This window comes from Mirounga angustirostris, unplaced genomic scaffold, assembly GCF_029215605.1.
Source record: "Mirounga angustirostris isolate CCGP_5_RB_7025 unplaced genomic scaffold, mMirAng1.0.hap1 SCAF_2, whole genome shotgun sequence".
Classification (NCBI taxonomy): domain Eukaryota; kingdom Metazoa; phylum Chordata; class Mammalia; order Carnivora; family Phocidae; genus Mirounga; species Mirounga angustirostris.
Window position 1 is genome coordinate 243,060 of NW_026991710.1, and position 26,412 is coordinate 269,471.

The 26,412-nt window shown below is 48.5% G+C and overlaps 1 protein-coding gene across 4 annotated transcripts in view; it reads left to right on the forward strand.

Moving 5' to 3' along the window:
* The window catches only part of PCGF3 (polycomb group ring finger 3), a 55,082-nt gene extending 32,367 nt beyond the window's left edge, over nucleotides 1-22,715 (forward strand). For 2 of the 4 annotated variants that reach the window (XM_064584070.1, XM_064584069.1), the window contains 5 exons: nucleotides 3,833-3,943; nucleotides 4,827-4,915; nucleotides 11,125-11,262; nucleotides 18,284-18,364; nucleotides 18,763-22,715. In XM_064584070.1, the coding sequence (XP_064440140.1) occupies nucleotides 3,833-3,943; nucleotides 4,827-4,915; nucleotides 11,125-11,262; nucleotides 18,284-18,364; nucleotides 18,763-18,810 (467 nt within the window). In that variant the 3' untranslated portion in view covers nucleotides 18,811-22,715. Of the gene's footprint in view, nucleotides 1-3,832; nucleotides 3,944-4,826; nucleotides 4,916-11,124; nucleotides 11,263-17,148; nucleotides 17,665-18,283; nucleotides 18,365-18,762 lie in introns of those variants that run through there. The other 2 variants (XM_064584072.1, XM_064584071.1) reach the window with 2 other exon arrangements.
* The last annotated feature ends 3,697 nt before the right edge of the window (nucleotides 22,716-26,412 follow it).

Sequence of the window (26,412 nt, forward strand, 5' to 3'; positions counted from 1 at the left end):
TAAATATGCTAAGCGCTCTAATGGGTAATGTGGACCAGAACAGGTGGGTAGTGTAAGCAGAAGGATGGAAACCCTAAGAAAGAAGCAGAAAGAAATGTTGGAGATAAAACCACAGTAGCAGAAATGAAGAAAGCCTCAGGTAGGTTGATTAGTAACAGGACTTGTGTGGGAAAGAACCTTGAGGTTGGGGATCTATCAACAGAAACTCCCAAGTCTGAAAATACAAGAGGGTATGCACTAAAAATCAGAGTCTCCAAGGACGTGGGACAGTCGCAAGGGCGTACGGTACACGTAACGGGAACACGAGACGCAGAGGAGAGAGACAAAGAACAGCAGAAATACGTGAGCCGATAACGACTGAGAATCTCCCCAAACTAACGTCAGACACCAGACCCTGGACCCAGGACCCTCAGAGAACACCAGGCAGGATCAGCGCCAGGAACACAAGACCTATGCATATCATTTTCAAGCTACAGAGTAATCAAAGCTAAATGAGCCAGAGGGAGAAAACACCTTATTACAGAGGAGCAAAGGTAAGAATGCACCTGGCTTGTCCTCCAAAACCACGCCAGCAAAGAGACCGGAGAGTGCAGTGTTTAGTGTTGAGAGAAGAAACCACCGGCCCGGAGTTGTGTGTCCCGCAGGAGGGGAGGAGAAGTAGAGACCTTCTCGGCGAGACAGAGGTCGAGGGAACTTGTCAGTAGACCTGCTTTGCAAGACCATACAAGAAGTTCTTCAGAGAGAAGGAGGTGCTATAGGTCAGAAACTTGGACCCACATGAAGGAATGAAGTGCATCAGAGAAGGAATAGTGAAGGTAAAGTGAAACTTTTGTTTTTCTTCATCTGACAGATGACAGTTTATTCAAAATAATAAGAGCAAGAATGCACTCTGTTATATTTCCATAAAACACTTGCCTTCTCCCCTGTCCCAGACCTACCTACGTCATATCTCAGTTTTGCTGCTTAGCTCACACGGCCCCAGTGTCTGCTCTGTTTGCTGATGGGGTGCTTGCCAGCCCTGAGGCTGGCGCTCTGAATGGGATGTTGGGTCTAAGTGGTGCGCATGGACGTTCTCGTCTCGTGCCTGATCCCGGAGGCGGGGCGGGGGGGAGCAGTCTTTCACCCCCGAGTGTGACATTGGCCGTGGGACCCCATATGTGCCTGCGTCATTGAGGAGGAGCTGAGAGCGCCAGGGAAGGACACTGGCTCATGCCCAGTGTAGCACTGTGTTTCTCACTCCCCTGGACTCTCCCAGCATCCTGGTTACACCAGGATTATAACTTGTAATTTTTACAAAAAATGAGATCATGCTACACAATCTGCCTTTTTCACGACGACATATTGTGGTGCTTGCTCCACATCAAAAATATGGCCTTGGGGCACCTGGGGGCCTATTTGGTTGTGCGTCGGACTCTTGATTTCGGCTCAGGTCGTGATCTCGGGGTTGTGGGATCGAGCCCTGCATCAGGCTCCACGCTCAGTGGGGAGTCTGCTTCAGATTCTTTCCCTTTCCCTCTCTCTGCCCCTCCCCGCACTCACGCGTGCACTCTCTCTCTCTGAAATAAATCTTTAAAAAATATGTGACCTGTATCTTTTTTTTTTTTTTAAGTAGGCTCCACACCCAGCATGGAGCCCAGTGTGGGGTTTGAACTCACAAGACCTGAGCTGAGATCAAGAGTTGGACCCTTAACCGACTGAGCCACCCAGGCGCCCCTGATCTGTATCATGTTTAATGGCTGCACGGTATCCCAGGGTAGCAAGTAAATTAGGGTCGTCTCATATGTTGACTCTGTCAGTAGTGGGTAGTATCTTGCCTGCAGTGTTGAGAAGGGTTCTGAGGCTCTCTTGGCCCGCCTCTGGCTGGCCCAGCCCCCGTATCTAAGCTGTTTCTAGCCCTCCAGTACTGTGAAGAAGGCTCCGGCGACTGTGTGCAGCCCTCTCTCCTTATGCACTAGTGTGGCGACTGCTTTAGGGTAGATCACCAGCAGAATTTGGGGGCCAGTGGGGAAGTGTTTAAATAGTTGGGGTTTTTTGTGTGTTTTTTTTGTGTTTTTTTTTTTAAAGATTTTATTTATTTATTTGACAGAGACACAGCTAGAGAGGGAACACGAGCAGGGGGAGTGGGAGAGGGAGACGCAGGCTTCCCGCGGAGCAGGGAGCCCGATGCGGGGCACTGGGATCATGACCTGAGCAGAAGGCAGATGCTTAACGAATGAGCCACCCAGGGGCCCAAAGATTTTTATTTATTTGACAGAGAGAGACACAGCGAGAGAGGGAACACAGCAGGGGGAGTGGGGGAGGGAGAAGCAGGCTCCCTGCCGAGCAGGGAGCCCGATGCGGGGCTCGATCCCAGGACCCCGGGATCACGACCTGAGCCGAAGGCAGACGCTTAACGACTGAGACACCCAGGCGCCCCTAAATAGTTTTAAATAGCAAATTACCTTGCTGAAAGTTCACCCCAAGTAACATCTGTGGGCTGGTGTCTTCCTGACATGGAGTATCGTTACTTTCAATCTTCTTTTCCTCCTGATAGGTGAAAATTTTTTACTGAGAATTAAAACAAGGTATTTCAAGCTGCCCCATTTCCGCGTTCGGTGAGCATCCTCTCGCACCGACCGGCGGGACCGCAGTGTCGTCCTTGGAGAACCTGGTGGGAGCAGTACATTTCACACCTTTATTCTGAGCCAGCTTTTGTATGATTATTGGATCCCAAATTTCCCAGACCAGTCTTCTGGCTTGGCACTTGGCACTGGTCCCAGCACCCCATCCGTCTGCAGGCTAGCAGTGCCGTCCCTTCCGTTCTGAGGGGCGGCCACTTTCTGCCTGAGCCTGCTACCCCTGCATCCGCGCGCTCCTGCGGGATTGCACTGCGAAGCGTCGGTGTGGGTCCAGGGTGTGACCAAGGCGTATTCCCGGCCCTGGAGCTCGGGTGCACGGGGGAAGACAAACGTGCAGGGGAAAAGGGCAACAAGGTGTTACGGGGTCAGGTACGCATGAGTATTTTTCATAGTGTGATTTGTAGGATTTTAGCTTGAGCAACTTGGGTTTAAATTTTCTTTGCTACCTGCCGCGTGGCCCTGAGCAACGACCAGTACCTTCGTTGTCCGGTGTGCGCTTCGGAGTCGCGGTCAGTAGCTGCCTTGTCAGAATCGGTGTTTCAGCCTGCTGCTCCTGCCGTCTCCCGGCCCGGCCCCCACTCTGCGGGCAGCCAGCAGTGACTGGCCTGCCGGCCGCGGGGAGCAAGCTGACTGACTCGCTTCTGAGGAGGAGACCAGAGGGCAGTGTGGTGGCCTGGCCTGTCTTCCGGAGGGAACCTTCCTGGGGCAGAGGGGCTGCGCGGCTGCCTCCCCGGGACTCAGCGAGCTGTGATGGCTTGCCACAGACACCAGGGGGCACTCTCCACCCGCCGCCGGGCACCCCTGGGTGGCCGTCGGTAGCTGTGAAAGGGCACCGTGCATCAGCCGCACTCTGGTTTCTAAGCTGTGACCGGGCGCGGGCGGTGCCGGAAAGCCTGAGTCCGCCACTGAGCAGCCTGTGGTCAGTGGGTCACGTTTGCTGTGCCCCGTGCTGAGAATGGCGGTCCTGGCGGGGGGCGGCCTGCGGCTGCGGCCAGGGGTCTGTGCGTCTGCCAGTGCCGCGGGTTCCAGCCTGGTACCGGCCCTGCCCTGCTCTGAGGTGCTGAGGGGGGCAGTCCAGATCATCGCCTCGGTAGCGGCAGCCGTCGAAACCCCCGATCCACGTCGGTTGTTTTCTTCACACAACATTTGTGAACAGCATTTTCATGTGATTCACTGCCTTCTTAAGGTTAAGAGTGTATATTCATTTTTAATAGCGGAAATGAGAAAACAGAGGGAATTCTACCACAAGTTAGGCATGGAAGTGCCTGGAGATATCAAGGGGGAGACCTGTTCTGCCAAACAGCACCTAGATCCCCATCGGAACGGTGAGTGGGCTTTGTGGTGAGCCCCCTTCTCGGGACACCCTGTGCCCCCTGCACAGTTTGTAGTACAGTCTGGGAACGGACGTTCTCCATCGCTTCTGGGGCAGAGCTGAGAAATGGGCCAGAGACAGAGGGGGCCCCGAAAGTACCTGGAGGTGGGGTGCGGTGCAGGTGGGCCTCCTGAGACTTCCCTTTAGTTTTGTCTGCCCTGCTTCAGGGTAAAATTAGTTTGTACATATTACAACAAATTACTCAAATATTTCACGCCACGGTGTTTTTCTAGTAACCACAGGGGTTCCTGAGAGGTTTCTAGACCGCCCTGTGTATTTCTAACAATGTTAGAGGAAAGGAGAGGTCCTGTCTGGCCCCTAGGAAAGGCAGGATCTGTGTGCTGCACCCCTGCGGAGGGAGGGGGAGGCATTTGGGGGCTGTTTGGGAAGCCAGGGATCTTGCCTGTTGAAACACTTACTTACAACGGGGTCTCCATTTTAAAGGTGGCGTTGGAGCAGTAAAGACTGTAGGAGCCCTGCAATGCCTAGTTGGTAGTTGCTATATTAAGCGTTGAATAGTACTGGGTGCGGGAGGGGGTTGGTTTCTCTGCCCCTTTCACCGTCCCCGTCAGCCTTTGCTGGCTGTGCCCTCCCACGCACACTCGCAGACCCAGGTACAGCTGACGTCAGCTCCCTGGGACCCCCGCACTTGAAGGAACAAGGTGTTTTAACGGGTGCTCTGTAGACCAGCTCTCCCCGATTTCGTATCCTTTTGAAGGTGCAACTGTCTTATTTGAATGAATTTTTATAGCATTTTGAGTATGCTGTACAGTTAAAAAAATAATGGTTTAACAGTCTGGATTTCGTAATACAGTATCTTCTGTTTTTGCTCAAAGGTGAAACCAAAGCAGATGACAGTTCGAACAAAGAAGCAGCAGAAGAGAAGCAGGAAGAGGACAATGACTACCACAGAAGTGACGAGCAGGTAGATGATGCTTCCATACGTGCGCTGCAGTGGGCTTCAGAAAACTAACTCTCCCCTGGGGTGTTTCCTCCATTTAAAAAGAAAAGGCCGAGTAGCCAAGAAAGTAGACACGTTAAAATGCCAACACTTCTCTGTGGTTTTTCCTTCTTTACAATCTCTTTTCAATTGCCAAAGTAATATATGCTCACTATAAAACATTTTAAATATAAAAAAATTAAAGTCTGCCCTCTCCACACCACTCCCCAGGTGGGATAATTCAGTGCCAGGCATGATTCTGTGCACGTGCACTTATTACATCAAAGAAGGTACAGTCCAGTCATGTATTAAAGGACAAGAAACAATGCAACGTTGAGGAATCTGTGTATATACGCCACTTAAAAGAGGAGAAGTAATCACAGAGATGCTGTAAAAGCGTTTGATCCAATCCCATACCCGTGTCTACCGAGATTTTTCATAGAGTATCCTAACCTGAAAGCTCTCGCAGTCATCATACCAAAATTAGAATCATCATCTCATTAATAAGAGAGACAAGAAAAGGGCGCCTGGGTGGCTCAGTCGGTTGGGCGACTGCCTTCGGCTCAGGTCATGATCCCGGAGTCCCGGGATCAGGTCCCGCATCGGGCTCCCTGCTCGGCGGGGAGTCTGCTTCTCCCTCTGACCTTCCTCCCTCTCATGCTCTCTGTCTCTCATTCTCTCTCTCTCAAATAAATAAATAAAATCTTTAAAAAATAAATAAATAAATAAAAGAGAGACAAGAAAGTGCACATTATCAGCTGTTACTCAGCATGGTTCTGAAGAGTCCGGGCACACACTGAGGACACAGACCTAGAAGAGATATGTGTGTGTGTGTGGCAGAGCAGAACGTTGTCCCTCTCGTGTCACACCGTTGTCTGACGTAACCTAAGACCATCAACGGGGACACTGGTAGAACGTGTCGCTCGTTAGGGAATAAGGTTAATAATCCCAGGCGTGGGGGGGCCTTATTCACATGACTAATAAAAACTTAGAAATAGGGACGCCTGGGTGGCTCAGTCGGTTAAGCGTCTGCCTTCAGCTCAGGTCACGATCCCAGGGTCCTGGGATCAAGTCCCGCATCGGGCTCCCTGCTCTGCGGGGAGCCTGCTTCTCCCTCTGCCTCTGCCTCTCTCTCTCTATCTCTCATGAATAAATAAATAAAATCTTTAAAAAAAAAACAAACTTAGAAATATTCTAACAAGAATTGTGTGAGGCTAAATGAAGCCACTGAAACCGTATGGAAGAACATAAGAGAAAAACCTGAATAATCGCATGTTAAGTTATTTTTAAAAAGATTTATTTAAGGGCATCTGGGTGGCTCAGTCGTTAAGCGTCTGCCTTCGGCTCAGGTCATGATCCCAGGGTCCTGGGATCAAGCCCCGCATTGGGCTCCCTGCTCGGCGGGAAGCCTGCTTCTCCCTCTCCCACTCCCCCTGCTTATGTTCCCTCTCTTGCTGTGTCTCTGTCAAATAAATAAATTAAAAAGATTTATTTATTTATTTGAGAGAGAGTGTGCATGCAGGGGTGGAGGGAGGGCCAGAAGGACAGGGAGAATCTCAAGCAGACTCTGGTATCTCACAACCCACGAGATCAGGACCTGAGCTGAAACCAAGAGTCGGACACCCAACCAACTGAGCCACCAGGCGCCCCAATAATTATTTAGATTTAACAAAAGGTAGTATGGGTTTCTGTGGGCTTTTTGCTTATACTGCTGGTTTATCCCATCTTCCCCTTTTGTGGAGTCTGTTTCCTCTGGAGGGGCAGGCATCCCTCTTCATTTCTTTTCAGAGAGGGTGTGTGTGTCATGGACTTTGAGTCCCTCCATGTTTCCCGTGCATGTCTGCATGATAACGTGGTTGGGTATCGAATTCTAAATTCGGAGTAACTTTGAAGACAAACCCTTCCTTCTTCTGTCACTCAGATGACTAGACTGAATTGTGCACTTTTCACACCAAGCATCAGCAGAAGAAAAAGAAAAACAGCTAAGAGAAGTCTGAGCCCCCAAATCCGAGTCTGCCAGCAGGCCGGAGTCCTCAGGCCCAGACGCTGACGCTCGATGCTTGTCAGGGTTTACTGCTCTTGAGCCGTGGCTGGGCTGCAGCCCTTGGTCTTTGTTCAGCAGAGAATTGGAGTGTCTGGCACTATTCTGAATTTATTCCTCATGGAGCACTGTGACGTTTCAGTCAGCTGGAAGTGTTGCTCAGACACCCTGATGGCTCAGCACCCTGCCCTCCCGCTGCTCCCACTGCCCCGGGCCCTGGTCCCACCCTTGTCCAGAGCAGCTTTCTCTCTGCCCGTGGGACATGAGCGCGCCCACCCTGGACTGCTGCCAGGTGGGCCTGGAGTAAAGGGCAGATTCTGGAGCACTGCTGAGTCACTAAAGCAAACATAAGAAAATTAGCATATACACTTACTTTTAAGAACAATTTGACCCTCCTATAAGGCCCACATTCTGCCGGCTTTTGAGCAAATGGGCTGTCCAGTGTTCCCAGAGGTGCCCTTGACCCATGGGGGTCCCTGCACGAACAGCCACAGGAGGGCTAGTGAGAGCTTTGAACTGTCGGGCAGCGTGGCCACATCCCCACTCGCTGCTCACTTGGGAAGCTCGTGCTGAGCCCAGGACAGCTGGGCGTGGTGTCCAGGCCCCAGGGAGGAGGAGCCAGGCCCAGTCTGTCGATGCCTGCCCTCCCAGGTTTGTGGGATGTGGGATGCGGCATGTGCCTGTGCGGTGCTGGTGGCTGGGGGTGCAGCCTCAGCCCCGTGGGACAGTGGGGTGGGGGGTTGGCAGCATCCCGCAAACCCCAAGCACCCACCCTGTCTGGGCCCCGACCCCCTCCGAGCTGTGAGCAGGCGGCCATCTGCAAGGGAAGATGTGCGGGTCAGGGAGCTCCAGGTGTATCAAGAGGGAGGAGGGTGGGCTGGAGCAGGGCCTCGCAGCAGGGCCTGCCGAGGAGGGAGGGGGCAGTGAGTGTGGAGCCCTGCGGCGGAGGGGGTGCGGCCCGCCTCCGGGGCAGAAGGCTCAGCTCGGGGAGGCCAGGGCTCCCCAGGTGGGAAGGCAACCAGGCAGCCTCTGTGGCTCGGGCAGGGGGTGGCATGGGGTGGCCAGAGTTTGGCTTGGGACATGCGTGAAAGTGAGCCTGTGGGACACACTGGGGACCTGGGGAGGACACAGGGCTCGGGGCTCTTACACCCCGTGAACAGAGAACTGTGTGCTAGGCTGGATTGCTGGACTTATGTTGACATGTGTGTGTAGCCATAAACCGTAGGAAACAGAGCATATGTCTGTCTACAACTGACCTTTTTCAGTCACGGTTATGTTTCTGAGAGTCTGGGGATGCGTAATGTCACCACGTAGTGTTGCCGTGTGCACAGGCAGGACGGCACCGTGTCATTGCTCACTGACCTTTCTGTCTGGCGTCCTGGTCACTCAGGTGCTCAGACACTTGAGGGGCTGACTGGCATGGCTCCCCAGCAGGACTCGCTGTGCCCAGACGTGATGCCTCGTCGTCGTCCTCATTCCTGTCTTCGTGTGCGTACAGTCCACAGAGCCGTAATGGGGGCCTTTTCCACTGGTGTTGAGCGTCTTCCCAAGTGTTTCAGTTCTCTTGGTGCCTCCGCTCTTTACCAAATTACTTATTCTGTCATGGACTTTGTGTACTGGGTGGTCTGACATTCCCTCGCCGTGCACGGCCTCGAGGCTCTCCTTCGTATTTCAGGAAATTTCCCCACCGCAAGGTCGTAAGTATGTTCTCCTATGTTTTCTTGTAAAGTATCTTAAAGTTTTGCTTTTTACAGGGAGGTTATAAGCCACCAGCAGGTGATTTGTGTGCAGCTGGAGGGGAGGTCGAGTCGCTCCCTCCCAGGTTGGCCAGTTGGCTCCTCAGCATCGGCTAATAGGCCCTCCTCACCTGGCTGATTAGAATCGTACCACGTGCAGGTTTCTACCCATGCTTGGGTCGGTTCTGTTCTGTTCCACTGCTGTTGTCTCCCTTGTGCCAAAACCACAAGGAACTTACCGAGTTACAATTATTTCATTATTTTACCTGTTAAGCTGTGGTTTCTGATGGGGCATAGACCCCCTTACTTTTCTTCTTCAAAATCGTCTTGACTAATCATGCCCCTTTGCTCTTCCAAATAAAAATTAGAAACCAGGGGCGCCTGGGTGGCTCAGTCGTTAAGCGTCTGCCTTCGGCTCAGGTCATGATCCAGGGTCCTGGGATCGAGCCCCGCATCGGGCTCCCTGCTCGGCGGGAAGCCTGCTTCTCCCTCTCCCACTCCCCCGCTTGTGTTCCTGCTCTCGCTGTATCTCTCTCTGTCAAATAAATAAAATCTTTAAAAAAAAAAAAAAAAGAAACCAACCTGCCACACTCCCTGAGCGATCTAGATGGAACTGGCGTCCTGCCCCCGAGCTCACCTGCCTACGGGGGTCCCCTCTCCTCGTCAGTTTCTGTTTTGCTTACAGACGGTTCATTTCATCTGCGCCCTTGAGTGGTGACTTCTCTGCTCACCTTCTTCTGAGCTTTGCAGGCACAGCGGCCTCATCGGGAGGACTACCTGCTGCTCCCTCCTGGTGCCTCCCCCACATCTGTGTGGTGTAGGTTTCCTTTATTTCTTTTGCTTCCTAAATTTGAGAGTTTAAGTCCTCCATCATTTTGATCCTTAGTCGTTATTTATTTCTTAAATTTACCTTTCCCTTGTTCTCCCTTCTTCCTCCAGAATTTCTGTTACATGTGTGTTAGACTCCTCAGTCTGTTACCCCTTTACCTTTTCTTTGTTTTGTTATTTTAATTGCTATCTTGCTGTCTGTACTTCTTTTAGGTAATTTCCTCAAGTTGATCTTTCATGAAACTGGTCTGTCTTGTGCTGAGACTAATCTGTGGTTCAGCCACCCACTGAGTTTTTACAAATTGTATTTGGTTATCTTTTATACCTGCCTGTTTTTTATTCATAGTGTATTTTGTTTTTAATTCCTTCTTTTTTTTTTTTAAGATTTTTTATTTATTTATTTGAGAGAGAGAATGAGATAGAGAGAGCATGAGAGGGGGGAGGGTCAGAGGGAGAAGCAGACCCCCCGCCGAGCAGGGAGCCCGATGCGGGACTCGATCCTGGGACTCCAGGATCATGACCTGAGCCGAAGGCAGTCGCTTAACCAACTGAGCCACCCAGGCGCCCCTTTAATTCCTTCTTTTTATCTCTAGTAATTTTAGACCTACATATTTCAGTTAATTCCTCTATTTTTTTTTTTTTTTTTTTTTGGAGAGAGAGAACGTGCAGGCAGTGGGAAGGGGCAGAGGGAGAGGGAGAATCTCAAGTAGACTCCATGCTCAGGACAGAGCCCGACGCAGGGCTCAGTCTCATGACCCTGAGATCATGACCTGAGCTGAAATCAAGAGTCGGCCACCCAACCGACTAAGCCACCCAGGCATCCCTCCTTTGTTAATTCTTTTATCAGAATTTTGTGGGGTTTGATTGTGCCATTTTTTGTCGCTGCTACTGGAGAATTATTCGATCTTGAGTGCTGTGTCGAGCAGGTCCTTCCTTTTGCATCTGCCAGGGACCCCCTGGTCCCAAATTCGCTTTTAGTTAGTTATGTTGAGGTTCCTTGTCACACACCGTGTTCTGTGACCCCAATGAATTGTTGGTTGTCCAAGAGGTAACTGAACTTTCAAACTTTGTGCCTTTGCTTATGGTTTTCTCCTGAGCCCAGGGTCCTTTCTTCTCTAGTGCCTTTGCCGTCCTGTTCCAAGGCCAGGTATCCTGCTGCTTCCTTCATGAGGCCTTCCTCGGTGCATTCATGCAGAGCCGGGGGCACCGCCTCTGCGGGCTGTGTGTCCTTCCTCATCATGCCCGCAGAGCACTCAGCACAGCCTGTGGGGGCGGCAGTCTGCGTCCATTTCCCTCCGAGACCAGTGCCGTGTGTACAACGAGTAAATCATTCCAGGTTTACTTTGAAGTACTATGTTGATAAGACAGGATTAACACTATTAGGTTATATTTCACAGAATGGTGGACGGATTTAGGATAACGTGCATAAAATGATCAAAGTAAAACCCTTTTCCACAGTGTTGAAGTCAGAACGGACTCTGATTTCACCAGGTCAGCACTGTGGCGTTTCCCGGACTGAGCAGGCCTGAGAGCCTCAGAGCGCCGCGCCGCGGCCCCTGCTGGCTGCCAGCCGTGCCTGTCTCTTACAGGTGAGCATCTGCCTGGAATGCAACAGCAGCAAACTGCGGGGCTTGAAACGCAAGTGGATCCGCTGCTCGGCCCAGGCAACAGTGCTGCACCTGAAGAAGTTCATCGCCAAAAAACTTAACCTTTCGTCTTTCAATGAGGTAATAGTTGTACCGCAAATGGAAACTGTAACACGTCATTTCTCATTTGCGAAAGTGATACTTCTAAGGTTCTTTGGGTTTTTTGTTTTTACATCTTTGTTTGGAGATTTCACATCAGAAGGAAAAAGAATCTCGGTTTGGTTTGCATGCTCCCAGATAGCGTGATGGGACGTGGTGGAGAAGAGAGTGGAGGGAGGGCCAGATGTGAGCACGGGAAGCCCCCTTAACAGGAGGGGAAGCTGGTGCGGTGGCAGGGAGGCTGAGATATAGAACAGGCTTTCCTCGCGAAGAGAAACTCTGTTCTTTAATTTCACAAATGGATGGATGATTGGCTGGGCTGGGTAGGGGGTGAAATAGGTGGGCAGGTAGATAGGTGAGATACTTTCAGGTACTTTGTGGTAAATGATGGGAATTAAATGAAAGCCAGCAGCCCTGGTATGCACACGGGGTTGGTGGACGGAAACCGGGGTGAGTATCTCGGCTCAGACGTCGCTGGGGAGCCTTCCTGAGGTGGCAATGCTTATGCTAAGATGTTGGGATGAGGTGAATATATTTTGCAGGTGGGACAGATGTGGATTTGAGGGACCAGAAGGTAGACCATAGTGGGTTAAGTGGTGACCCCCACCAAAAGATGTGTCCATTTCCTAACCCCCAGAACATGTGAATGTGACTTTATTAGAAAAAAGGTCTTTGTCAATGTGTCAAGAATCTTGAAATGAAGAGATCATCCTGGATCATCCAGCTGGGCCCTAAATTCAGTGACAAAGTCCTTATAAGAGGAGGGCAGACACAAATTGCCTCAGTAGATTTTAAAAGATAGATATCTTACAAAGTGTCTTCTCTGACTACAGCAGCATGAAGTTAGAAATCAATAACAAAAGGAAAACTGGAAAGTTCACAAAACTGTGGAAATTAAATAACATACTCTTTAAAAAAGATTTTATTTATTTATTTGAGAGAGAGAGAACACAAGCAGGGGGAGCAGCAGAAGGAGAGGGAGAAGCAGGCACCCCGCTGAGCAGGGAGCCCGATGTGGGACTCGATCCCAGGACCCTGGGATCATGACCTGAGCCAAAGGCAGACACTTAACCCACTGAGCCACCCAGGCACCCCTAAACAACAGTTAAACAACTAATGGATCCAAGAGAAATTGGAAAGTACTTCGAGACAAATGAAAATACAACTTACCAAAACCTGTGGGATACAGCAAAAGCTGTGCAAAGGAGGAAATTTATGCTATAAATACTTACATTAAAAACAAGAAAGATCTCATCAGCAACCTAAATTTACAACTTGAAAAACTAGAAAAAGAACAAAGCTAGCAGAAGAAGTAAATAATAAAGATTAAAGCAGAGATAAGTGGAATAGAAAACAGAAAAACGAGAGAGAAATTCAGCAGTTCTTTGAAAAGGTCAACAAAATTGACAGGGGCGCCTGGGTGGCTCAGTTGGTTAAGCCTCCAACTCTTTATTTCGGCATGGGATGTGATCTCAGGGTCATGGAACCGAGCCACGGGTCGGGCTCTAAGCTCAGCTCAGTCTGCTTGTCCCTCGCCCCACCCCCACCCGTGCATGTTCTCACTCTCTCTCAGATAAATAAATAAAATCTTTAAAAACCATATTTTTTAAAAAACCATAAAATTTGACAACCAAAAATTTGACCAATGGATTAAGGAAAAAGGCAAATTACTAAAATCTAAAATGAAAGCAGAGGCATTGTTACTGATTCTACAGAAATAAAAGGGATTGTCATAACTTAGATAAGTGGACAAATTCCTGGAAACACAGAACCTACCAAGACTACATCACGGAGACACAGAAAGTCTGACTAGACCTACGACTAGTAAGGAGACTGAATCAGTAATCAAAAATGTCCCAACAGAGCAAAGCCCTGGACCCGACGGCTTCACAGGTGAATTCTACCAAATATTTAAAGAAGAATTAACACCAGTCCTTCCCAAACTTTTCCCAAAAATTGAAGGGGAGAGAAACTTCCCAACTCATTCTATGGGGCCAGCCTTACCCTGATACCAAAGTCAGACAGAGACTGTAAGAAAAGAAAACCATAGACCAACATCCATGATGAACACGGATGCAAAAATCCTCAACGAAATACTAGCAAACAGAATTCAGCAGCATATTAAAAGGATTATATACCACAACCAAGTGGGTATTTCTGAAATGGAAGTGTGGTTCCACATACAAAAATTGATTGATGTAATATGTCACACCAACAGAATAGAGAGGGAAACCACATGATCATCTCAACCTGATGTAGGTCTGCAAAGCATTTGACAAAATTCAATACCCTTTCATAATTTAAAAAAAAAAAAACACAACAAACTAGGAATAGAAGATACATGAAAATAAAATAAAAGCCATATATGAAAACCCACTACAAGTATCAGACTCATTGGTGAAAGACTGAAAGCATTTCCTCTAAGATCAGGAACAAGGCAAGGTTGCTTGCTTTCACCACTTCTATCCAACATGGTACTGGATGTTCTAGCCAGAGAATTAGGGGAGAAAAATAAATAAAACACATCCAAATTGGAAAGGAAGAATTAAAATTTATCTCTGTTTGCAGATGATATGATCTTACATGTAGAAAATCCCAAAGATTACACACACACACACGTTAGAACTAAAAAAATAAATTCAGCAAGGTAGCAGGACACAAAACCAACACAAAAATCAGCTGCATTTCTGTACATTAGCAATGAATAATCGGAAAAGGAAATTACAAAAAAAAATTCAATTTACAATTGCATCAAAAAGAATAAAATACTTAGGAATTAACTGTACCAAGAAAGTGAAAGACTTGCACAATGAAAACTACAAAAATGGCTGGAAGGAATTAAAGAAGGCACAAATAAATGGGAACACATCCCAAGTGGATGGATTGGAAGACTTAATGTTGCTAAATGTTAATACTACCTAAGCTGTCTATAGTCAAAGCAATCCCTATCAAAATCCCCATGATGTTTTTTGCAGAAATTTAAAAACCCATCCTAAATTTTATGAAATCTCACAGGACCCTGAGTAGCCAAAACAATCTTGAAAAAGAACAAAACTGGAGGACCCTCACTTCCTAATTTCAAACCTTTTACTATAAAGCTACACTAATAAAAAAAAGTGTGATATTGGCATAAAGACAGACATCGAGATCAATGGAGTTGAATAGAGAGCCCAGAAATGAACCCTCATATATGTGGCCCTTGATGTTCAACAAAGGTGCCAAGGCCACTTAATGGGGAAAGAATAGTCTTTTCTTTTTTTTTTTTTTTTTAAGGTTTTATTTATTTATTTGACAGAGAGAGACCCAGTGAGAGAGGGAACAAAAGCAGGGGGAGTGGAAGAGGGAGAAGCAGGCTTCCTGCAGAGCAGGGAGCCCGACGCGGGGCTCAATCCCAGGACCCCAGGATCACGACCTGAGCCGAAGGCAGACGCTTAACGACTGAGCCACCCAGGCGCCCCAAGAATAGTCTTTTCAACTGCACATCCCCATGCAAAAGATTGACATCAGATTCCTACCTCACACCATATGCAGAAATTAACTTAGATTAGATCAAAGACCTAAATGTCAGACCTAAAACAGTAAAGTTCTTAGAAGAAAACATAGGACAAAAGTTTCATGACACTGGGTTTGGCAGTGATTTCTTGGATAGGGCAGCAAAGTCACAGTCAACAAAATAAAAAAAAAATAGACAAATTGGACATTCTGAATGAAAAAATTTTGTATAGAATGTGAGAAATTATTTGCAAGCCATACATCTGATAAGGGATTACTATCCAGAATATATAGAGAACTTCTAAAACAGCATAAAAGAAACCAAACAACCTGATTTAAAAATGGGCAAAGGGCTTAGACATTTCTCCAAAGAAGACACATACAGCCAATAGGCATGAAAGGATGCTCAGTGTCACTGTTGTTAGGGAAATGCAAATCAAAACTACAGTGAGAACCACCTCATACCTATTAGGATGGCTACTATTAAAAACTGAGTAAATAACAAGAAAACAAAAGATGGTGAGGACGTGGGGAAACAAAACCTGTGCGGGGGCGGGGGGCGGGCGATGGGGTGTAAAATGGTGCAGCCGCCGTGGAAAACACTGTGGAGGGTCCTCAAAACACTAAGCACAGAATGAGCCCATGGCCCAGCCATTCCACGTCTGGGTGTGTTCCCCGGAGAACGGAGAGCAGGGTCTCAATGAGATGCCGGCACCCCCGTGTTCATGGCAGCATTATGCACAGCAGCTGGGACAGGGAAGCACCCCAGTGCCCATGGACGGGTGGACAGATGGACGGATGGATGGATGGACGGACAGAAGGAAAGATGGATGGACAGACGACAGATAGATGGACAGATGAGTGGACGGACAGATGAAAGGATGGATGGACAGATAGATGATGGACAGATGGATGAATGGACAGACGGATAGATGGATGGACAGACAATAGATGGACGGAAAGATGGATGGACAGACAATAGATGGACGGAAAGATGGACAGACGACAGATGTATGGACAGATGGAAGGATGGATGGACGGATAGATGATGGATAGATGGATGGACAGATGGACAGACAGAAGGATGGACAGACGATAGATGGATGGACGGATAGGTGGATGGACGGACAGATGGAAAGATGGATGAACGGATGGAAAGATGGATGAACGGATGGATGGAAAGACAGATGGACAGATAGAAGGATGGATGGATGGATGGACGGATGGACAGATGGAAAGATGGACGGACAGATGGAAAGATGGATGAACGGATGGACGAGTGGATGGATGGATGGATGGATGGACAGACGGACAGAAGGAAAAACGGATGGACGAGTGGATGGATTGACGGATGGATGGATGGAAAGACAGATGGACAGATAGAAGGATGGATGGATGGATGGACGGACGGTTGGACAGATGAACAAAACGGACAACAATCCACACGATGGAGTGTTATTCAGCCTTAAACAGGGAGGACGTGCTGATACCTGCCACCACCTGGGTGAACCCTGAGGACACTGGGCTCAGTGACATGAGCCAGCCACAAAGGGGCAACACTGGATGGTCCCACTTCCGTGAGTCCCCAGAGGAGTCAGATCATAGAGACAGAAAGGGGATGGTGGGTGTCGGGGGGCTGGGGACGGGGAGAGATGGGGAGCTGGTGTTTCTTGGGGACTGTTTGGGAAGATGAACAAGTTCTGGAGGTGGAGGGTGGAGCTGTTCCCAACAGTGTGAATGTGCCTGATGCCATTGAATTGCCGGCTTAAAATGGTTAGAATGGTACATTTTATGTGTATTTTACCACATTTAAAAAAAACAAAAACAGAAAGAAATGAACTGTTGATACACACGAAGAGAGGCAGAAGGAGGTCTGAGACGCAGAACTAGTGGAAAGCTGTGAGGACAGAAGAGGCCAGGGGATGGGCCTCCGGGCTTTCAGGCGGGACTCTGATGGCTTAAGTTGAGGGTGTGGTTTCGGGGCCGCTGGTGTGTTTGGTGGGGCTGCTAGGGGAGCAGGGCTCGGGGCTGCGCACTGGGTGGACAGCCTCTGGGGACAGGCTCCCGTGGCCACTGCCTGTGCATAGTGGAAGGTGAACTGAGGTCAGGGCCCCAAGTCAAGGTTGGGGTCCGTGGCGTGCGCTGCCATTTGGAGCCCAGGGTCAAGGTGAGGTCATCCAGAGGGTCGGCGTGGGTGAGGGTGAGGGGCCTGCCTGGGGAGGGGGGGCTCGGTGCCCGGCAGTCTTCTTGGAACCAGCCCCACGCGGCCCCTTGCGTGCCCCGCTGCCCAGCCCTCCTACAGACGCAGGGGTCTCTTCCCCTTGTCCTGAGGGAGAAGCTTAAAAGACCATCTGAGTCAACATCATTTGTCATCAGGGAAAAGGATTAAACAATGCGATACCACTCCAGAACGGCCAAAATCCAGACCTCTGACCACCACATGCTGGTGAGGATGCGGAGCAACAGGAACTCCCGTCCACAGCTGGTGGGAGACAACTTGGCAGTTTCTTCCAAAACTAAATATAGTCTCACCATGCGGTCCAGCAGTCCTGCTCCGTGGTGTTCACCCGCATTAACTGAAACCTTACGTCCACACCAAAACCGCACACGATGTCTATAGCAGCTTCATTCATAGTCGCCAAAACCTGGAAACAACCAAGACGTCCTTCGGTGTGTGAGTGGGTAAATTAACCATGCTGCACCCAGACAATGGACTATCACTCATGCTCACGAGAAACGAGCGCCCAAGCCGTGAAAAGACAGGAGGACCCTTAAATGCACATTACTGAGGGAAGGACGCAATAGGATTCCAGCCGTGGGACATCCCGGAAAAGGCAGAACCACGGGGACAGCACCAGGATGGGCGGTTGTCAGGGGTTGGGGGCAGGAGGGGGAGCACGGGGGATGTGGGGGCCGGGGAGCAACTCTGGGTGGTGCTGCGGTGGTGGGCACCTGTCCTGATGCCCGTGTCCAGACCCACAGAATGTGCGCCACCAGGGGGGGCCCTGCGGCCATCTGTGGACTCGGTGAGGATGACGTGTCCGTGGAGGCCCGTCCGCCGTAACAGATGTCCCATCCCGGTGCAGATGTGGGTAGTGGGGGGACGGGGGCGCACGGGAGATCTCTCTCTGAACCCCCCTCTCAGTGTTGCTCTCGCCCTCAAACTGCCCGAAAAGTAGTCTTTTTAAAAAAGAGAGGAAAAAGACCATCTGAAGAACCCATTTCCTTTTTCCACCGAGGTAAGAGGGACAAACTTGGCCAAGAGTGGACTGAGGTGGGGAGACGGTTGCAGTGTGGTGACCGAGGGCCCTGGGGGGGCGGGGCATGGTGGGTGTGGACCCCTCAGGCCTCAGGTGGGTTGGGCCGGGGCCTTCCGAGCACTCCCCACCTGGGCCGCCTGGAAACGGGACACGTCACCACGGGCGACTGACGTAGCTGGCACAGCCCGGAGGCCAGGGGTGCCGAGTGCCATGCCCTTGGCGCCCTGACGGAACCCTCCTTCTCCCGCCAGCTGGACATTTTATGCAACGAGGAAATCCTGGGCAAGGACCACACGCTCAAATTTGTGGTTGTCACGAGGTGGAGATTCAAGGTAAGACTTTGTGAAGGTTGGATTGTTTGATTGTCAGAGTCGGTTACAAATGGCAACTACTTGTCTGTGCATATTTTCAACCGAGAGCTTAGAAGTACCTGTCACGGGCCTGGTGAGAAGGGCAGTCATTCTGCAATGATCAGTGCCCCAGCCACACGGGGCCCTTGGGTGAGCACTGCCCTTCCTGGCCAAGGTGACCCCCGCCTTGCAGGACGCAGATGGCAGGACCCCGAGTCCCCGAGTGCTTGCGCGGCAGCCCGGAGAAGGGGGTGAAAGCCGACGGGACCGGGTGGGGCAGCAGGTGTGCGCAGGCCCCGGGGCACCCGGGCCCCAGGGAGGGCGGCTGTCCGCTCGGCCGGCGGTCCTGACGGGCGCCGTGCTCTGCCTTTGTCTTACAGAAGGCCCCACTCCTGCTGCACTACAGACCCAAGATGGACCTGCTCTGAGCTCGGCCCCGGGCCGGGCCCCGCTGCCCCGCCGAGTCACCTGCGGTGTCGTGGGGACCAGATTTCTGAATAGAGAGTATTTATAACTTTTGTATGAGAGAATTCACACTCAGCAAGACACTACCAGCACCACGGTTACAAGACGACGAGACACTTCAGAGTCTCAGCGGCCGAAGGGCGCCCCTCACAGACCAGATGGTAAACAGAGTGGCCACACGGCCTGTGCTTGCTCTCCAGGCCTTGAAGATCTGGTCCTTTCCGTTTCGTTTCTGAATTAGGGTTCACGATAAGCCTCAAAAATACTTGTACGTTTACTGGACCCTTCCTAAGTTATTGAAAAATATCTCTTCATGGTGAATGACAATATTTATGTTGCCTTTAGCTTCCTGAAGACTTAGAAGGTATATAAAGGGTTAATTTAAAAGCATTCCATTAATACTATGAGTTAGCCACAGTATTTACTTTTCCACGTTGGGAACCATGAAAAGCCGGCAGCTCCCCTGCCTCGGCCCCTGCCTGGCCCCTACTCTGGGCCCCGAGGCTGCACTGGGGCGAGTGGCCCTGAGGCGAGGGAGGGGCTCCACCCCCCCGCTGCTCCCCAGACACGGCCCGGGGCTCCGCAGGGTAGACCAGAGATGGCTTGGCCGGCTTAATGCTGGCTTGCAGAGCCATTCATGTTCCTAAACATTACTGGTATGAAATAGGGCTCTGATGGTTCAGGGCTGCCACTTAAATTCCCTACTTAATTCTTTCCCACGTTCATCGTGCTGAAGAGAGGGGGTGGCATTGTCTGGGGGTTTTCCTGAGAAGGCACCGAGGGTCGGAGGAGGGCAGGTGCCCCGGGCGTGCAGACTGCGGTTCCCAGCACGGCTGCCCACGCCCTCCCGTGGGCAGCTCTGCCCTGCGTCTGCCGCCCACGCCTGAGGCTGCTGTCAGGGGGAGGCGCACCCTGCCGGGAGCAGAGGAGCCTGCTGGTTGCATTTTCAGTTCCTTCATGACCTGAAACGCCAGTCGCAGGCAGCACACTCTCTGTTCACCCCTTTCTCCTCCCACGTGTTAATATTTTTGTGGAATTAGTGAATAAACTCTGCCAGCACATAAGTATTTGTCCCTTTAAAAGAGTAACTCGGAATGTGTAAAGGCAGGAGGAGAAAGCAGCCGTTCTCCGGGGCCGTGAAAGTGTTGTCCTGGGGTTCTGTGTCCGTCCTTGTCCTCTCCATCCGCACCGTCCGTTTGTCCGTGAGCTCTGGGTTCCTCCCCCTCCTCAGTCACCCCCCCAGGTGGCCGCCAGCCCACCTCCTTTGTTCATGGAGTATGTCACCGTCCTGACTAGGATTTCTTCTCACGCTTGCTTTGAAAGTTATGGTTGGGTTTCTTCTGCTTCCTCTTCCATATACGTAAGACCTAATCTTGGTGACAAGAAAACCATTCAGATTAATTGAATCCGAGTGACTCTAACGTAAGGCCTTTTAGAAACCTAAAAACAAGTTCTGTTAGGAATTGGTCAACATTCACCCCTCACTGAAGCCCCTTAACTCCCAGTGCTGTTTGCCGTGTTCGGGTCGCTAAGCTTGCTATTCATCCAAATCATGTCTTAGAGTTACTCCACAGGTTTAATGAGTAGATGTGTATGAGTAAATATTACCTGTCTACCTCAGCATACACATTACTGCTGCTGTGGTCTGCAACTGCAGGTGCAGTGCGGTTTTAGGTGTAGCGTTGGAACTTGGGTATCTTCCGGGGTGGTGGAGGAGGGGAGGGTTCAGCAGTGTAAGCATCCAAATTCAAACAAAATCAGCTCACAGTTCAGATTAGACTGAGTATCGCTGTAATAATCTCATAATATATATTTGTAACTTTGTAGCTATCTTTGAAATCACTTGAATTTGTTATGGTGCTAAGTGGACGCGTTTCGATACACAGAGAGGTGGAGATAGTCGGAGCCTGGCTAACACCACCGGCTGGCTGCTGACCCACCTGTGACCCCCTTTTGTAATCGTGTTAACCTGACAAAACCTCAGCAGCAGACGTACCTATTTTTCTAAGATTCCTCATGCAGACTGTCTTCACTGCAGGACGGCCCCGGGGACCCCCTGCCCCTCGGCTGACAGGAGCCCAGAGCCTGTGTCCCAGGGCAGCTTCCCTGGTCCCTTCCCCACTGGCACGCTTTCATTTCACTTCAAAAGGCTGAGTTTCATTTTTTCCAGCATGAAAGCCAGGATCAGTTTCTTTCTTAACAGACGGAGTTCCTGTGACGTGGTTTTCACGACTGTTTACGCTGGTAACACAAGTCCTGTTCAGTTACCTTCCTGCATCACCGTCACCGTGGTGGGACCTGCTGCCCAGCACGCGGTCTCACTAAATGCAGTTTTCATGAAGATAGAAAATTCAGATAGAATATATAATATTGAATTTAAGATTTGGGGGGTTAAAAAAAAGAAAACTTAACTTTATAAAATTATTTATTCTATTTTAAGCCTTCTATCATATTTTCCCATCCAATTGTTTGGTTTCCGTGGTCCAGCTTTATTTACAGGCATATAAAATGAAATTGTGACATGTTTTGCAAGCTTCTTCTCTTTACTTTGAGTAGCTTTTAATTTGTACGTTTTTGTTTTATATAGATGAAGAGCATTGTTTATGCTTTTGTGCAATAGGTTCCAAGATGCATTTATTAGACATCTGTTTAAATTGTAATGTCGCATCTCTTCTGCTAAATCGAAAGGGAATGTTGGTGGAATTTCAAAATATGTACATTCAGCTATTTGGTTTTCTCTTTTCCCTGTTGTTATAAGAATGCTGTTTGGGGATGTGTGTGTGTGCGTGTGCGTGTGCGTGTGCCCTGCGCGAGAATATTTTAGGGTGCGTGACCGGGCAGGCAGCCGTGAAGTGAAGTGGTGTGTGGCCGCCCTGGGTCTCCTGTTGCAGACCCTGCGCGCTCACAGCCCTGGATGCACCACCGTGTGTCGACCACGCCTGGGACGGCCCTACACTGCCCCCCCATCCCACCGGCGGCGGGCCCTCTCGGGCGTGCGGATCTGATGACTCCTTGTGGTGAGATCTTGAGAAACCCATTTCATTTTCTCCTCAGAGCACACAGGAGGGCATTTTACAGCAATTTGAAATGTGTTACTGGATTGAATGTTCTAGGAACGAGCCAGCTGATTTCCACTTCATACGTGAATATTAGATACGTTCTCAAGACGTTGAAAGTAAACAGCGCAGATAGCTAAATCAGAACAAATCCAGTTTCTCTGTTTCCTCAGGAAATCATTCACAGTCCACCACATCACGTGGGACCCCAGCCTGATGAGCCCGTGTGTTCGTTTGCCTTGGTATTTAAACAAACTGGGTAATTGGGCTGAGTAGATTAGAAAACCGTTATTCACACTAGCCATAATCTTCACGAGGATTCTGCCCCTGCCAGCCGCCAGCCCACCAAGGAGGCTCTGCCCGGGCAACCACCCCCACCCCCGCCTGCATCGCGTGGTTCACCACGTCCGGGAGCGTGTCTGAAGGATGGACTGAAGTTTGAGTGTCCCCTAAAATGTGTGTAGCGTTAGTGTAAATGTCTGTTCTGACGACTTAATTGGGTCTAAGAAAACCATTTTTCCTCAAATGATGTAGGGTCCAGGGGTGTGAGCCGCCATTAGCCTGATCATCACCCGTGTCGCGGTTTATTGAGATGACAACGCAGATACATATTTTTGACTGTTTAATTTGAAAGTTTACATTTTTTATGCTTTGTGTTGGTGTGTAATTTTTGTACTATTGGTGGCTAGTTTTTGTCTAAAATCTTTCTTGGAATATTGCTTAAATGTTTTGATTTTATGATAGTGAAGCTTGTACTCAGTGTTTTGCCAATTAATATTATATGCTTGTAATAAAAGCAAAAGAAAAACTTACCTAAAATTCTTTAAATTCTTTAAAAGTTATAATCTAAAACATTTCATTTGGGGGGGGGGTTAGGTTTTTTTGTATATAATGTCAAGTACTTGTGAGAGCATAAGATAGTGTAATGGGAAAATACCACACCCCACACACCGTTCTCTGCTTCACCCTGTCCTGAGCCTGCACGTGTTAACTAGCTTATCATTCTACTCCACACAGCCCTCGGATCTGCACAACTTCAGTGAATCTGGTTCAGTGTTTGGTACCAAAGGTTTGGCGGGAATGTGGGTAACGTCCGCGCCACTCATCTGTTGGCTTGGAGGGAGAACTCACTTTGGTTTAGAGCTCCGTGTGCCAATGAAAATACTGTTAGAAAAAGAACCTGCTAGTCCCTGTGGTGGGTGGATGACAGTATTTTACTTCCCTGTTAGGATATTAGTCGGGGTTCTCTAGAGGGCAGAAGCGGCAAAAGATACATGCACGTACCTATCTGTGTATGTTGTCATGAGCACGCTAAGGAGCACACGCGGGCTGTGCTTTCCCAAAACATCAGCTTTATTCAGTTGTAAAGCAAGATAAAAGCAGGCTTAGGATTCCAAACTCAGTGACATTGCACTACACATTTTATTTGGCTTCATATACCTCACACAAACCAGAGTACATTAAAGAAAAAATCACACAACAAACAAGATACAAGGGGATAAGATGTTAACAAACCAAACGCGAAGTCAGCCTGTGAGGGAGCAGTTGGGATGAAGACTTGGTCCAGTGCAGGTCAGCTCTCTGTGCATAAAGTGCTTATTATGTCCAGGCCAGGGCGGGGGGCGGGGTGCTCTGCCCTGTTCAGAGGTTTTGGTGGCAGTCGCCTTTCTGATACAGTCAGACATGAAAGGGTCATCATCTGGAGAGTCGACACTTGCTGCAGAAGTTTGCCATTTCACGCAAATCTGTGCCTTCGGTTTTCGATGATGGTGAAGAGAGCAACTGAACCTATATAGGTTTGCATGCGGAACATAAGGTTTTCTTTCTCTAGAAGTAGAACTGCTGGATCACATGCTGAGTGTACGTTTAACGTTATGAGAAGCTGCCCTCGTTTGCATTTCTGACAGCAAGGTATCAGACACCCTTGAACAGTCAGTGTCCTCCCTGATTTTAGCCACTTATAGGCGTGCAGGAGGGTCTCACTGTGGTTTGAGTTTGCACTTCCCTGGTGGCTACTGATGTTGAACATCTCATTTGCATGTCTGCCATTATATCATCTATGATGCATCTCTTGCCCACTTTTTAACTGAGGTTTTTTTTTCTCATTTTTGAGTTTTGACAGTTCTTTATATATCCCAGATACAAGTCCTAAGTTGGATATGTGGTTTGTAAAAATTTCTCCCAGTCTTTAGCTTGTGTTTTCATTCTCCTGACACTGTCTTTGGTGGGGCAACTGTTTCTCATTTTGATGAGGTCCAACTTGTCAATATTTTTCTTTTATGGATTATTTCATGGATTATGCTTTTGGTGTCATTTCCAAACTCTGCTTGATGCCAGGTCATGAATATATTTTTCTGTTTTCTTGCAAACATTTTATCCTTTTATTCCTATTTATATGTGATCCAATTTGAGTTAGTTGGAAGCATCACAGGTGTACGTCACAGTTCAATTTTTTTGCATATGATGAGTAATCATCCCATTACCATTTGTTGAAAAGACTGTCCTTTCTCCACTGGATTGCTTTTGCAAGTTTTCAGAGATCAATTGACCATATGTATTTGGGTCTATTCCTGGACTCTATTCTGATCATTCACCTGTGTGTCTTGTCCCTTTGCCAACACCACACTGTCTTGATTGTTGTTGCTTTAGGGAAAGCATTAAAATTGGGTAGTCTGATTCATCCACCTTTGTTCTTCTTTATAAAAAATTACTTGAGCTATCCTAGCTCCATTACCCTTTCATAAAAATTTTAGAATCATTTTATCCGTATCTGTGAAAATGTCCTACCGAGATTTTTGGAATTATGTTAATTCTATAGATCAGTTTGGGGGAGATTGATATGCCATGTTGAGTCTTCCCATTCATGTGTATGTTAAATCACTCTATTTATGTAGGTCTTTTTAAATTTTTTATCAGCATTTTATAGTTTTCAGCATATGGATCCTATACATGTTTGGTTAGATTTAGACCTAAGTCTTTTGGGTTGCCTTTTTATCTATCACTCTTTCTTCCTTCCTTCCTCCCTCCCTCCCTCCCTTCCTTTCCTAACATTTTTAAATTTTTAATTCAAATAATTATGTATAATGTATTATTGGTTTCAGAAGTAGAGGTCAGTGATTCATCAGTCTTATATAACACCCAGCATTACATCACATGCCCTCCTTAATGTCCATCACCCAGTTACCCCATCCCCCCACTCCTCTCCCCTCCAGCAACCCTCAGTTTGTTTCCTATGACTAAGAGTCTCTTATGGTTTGTCTCCCTCTCTGGTTTCATCTTGTTTCATTTTTCCTCTCCTCCCCTATAATCCTCTGTTTTATTTCTTAAATTCTACATGTCAGTGAGATCATATGATAATTGTCTTGCTCTGACTGACTTATTTCATTTAGCATAATACCTCTAGTTCCATCCACGTCATTGCAAATGGCAAGATTTCATTTTTTATGGCTGCATAATATTACATTTTACACACACACACACACACACACACACACACCCCACATCTTCTTTATCCATTCACCTGTCAATGGACATCTGGGCTCTTTCCAGAGTTTGGCTATTGTGGACATTGCTGCTATAAACATTGGGGTGCAGGTGCCCTTTCGGATCACTATGTTTGTATCTTTGGGGTAAATACCCAGTAGTGCAGTTGCTGGGTTGTAAGGTAGCTCTATTTTCAACTTTTTGAGGAACCTCCATACTCTTCCAGAGTGGCTGCACCAGCTTGCATTCCCACCAACAGTGTAGGAGGGTTCCCCTTTCTCCACATCCCCGCCAACATCTGTTGTTTCCTGACTTGTTAATTTTAGCCATTCTGACTGGTGTGAGGTGGTATCTCACTGAGGTTTTGATTTGGATTTCCCTGATGCCGAGTGATGTTGAGCACTTTTTCATGTGTCTGTTGGCCTTTTGGATGTCTTCTTTGGAGAAATGTCTGTTCATGTCTTCTGCCCATTTCTTGATTGAATTATTTGTTCCTCGGGTGTTGAGTTTGATAAGTTCTTTAAAGATTTTGGATACTAGCCCTCTATGTGATAAAACATTTGCAAATATATTCTCCCATTCTGTCAGTTGTCTTTTGGTTTTGTCCACTGTTCCGTTTGCTGTGCAAAAGTTTTTCCACTTGATGAAGTCCCAATAGTTCATTTTTGCCTTTGTTTCCCTTGCCTTTGGAGACGTGTCTAGCAAGAGGTTGCTGCCTGTATTCTCCTCTAGGATTTTGATGGATTCCTATCTCACATTGAGGTCTTTCTTCCATTTCAAGTTTATCTTTGTGTGTGGTGTAAGGAAATGGTCCAGTTTCATTCTTCTGCATGTGGCTGTCCAGTTTTCCCAACACCATTTGTTGAAGAGACTGTCTTTTTGCCATTGGACATTCCTTCCTGCTTTGACGAAGATCAGTTGACCGTAGAGTTGAGGGTCCATTTCTGGGCTCTCTATTCTGTTCCATTGATCTATGTGTCTGTTTTTGTGCCAGTACCATGCTGTCTTGATGATGACAGCTTTGTA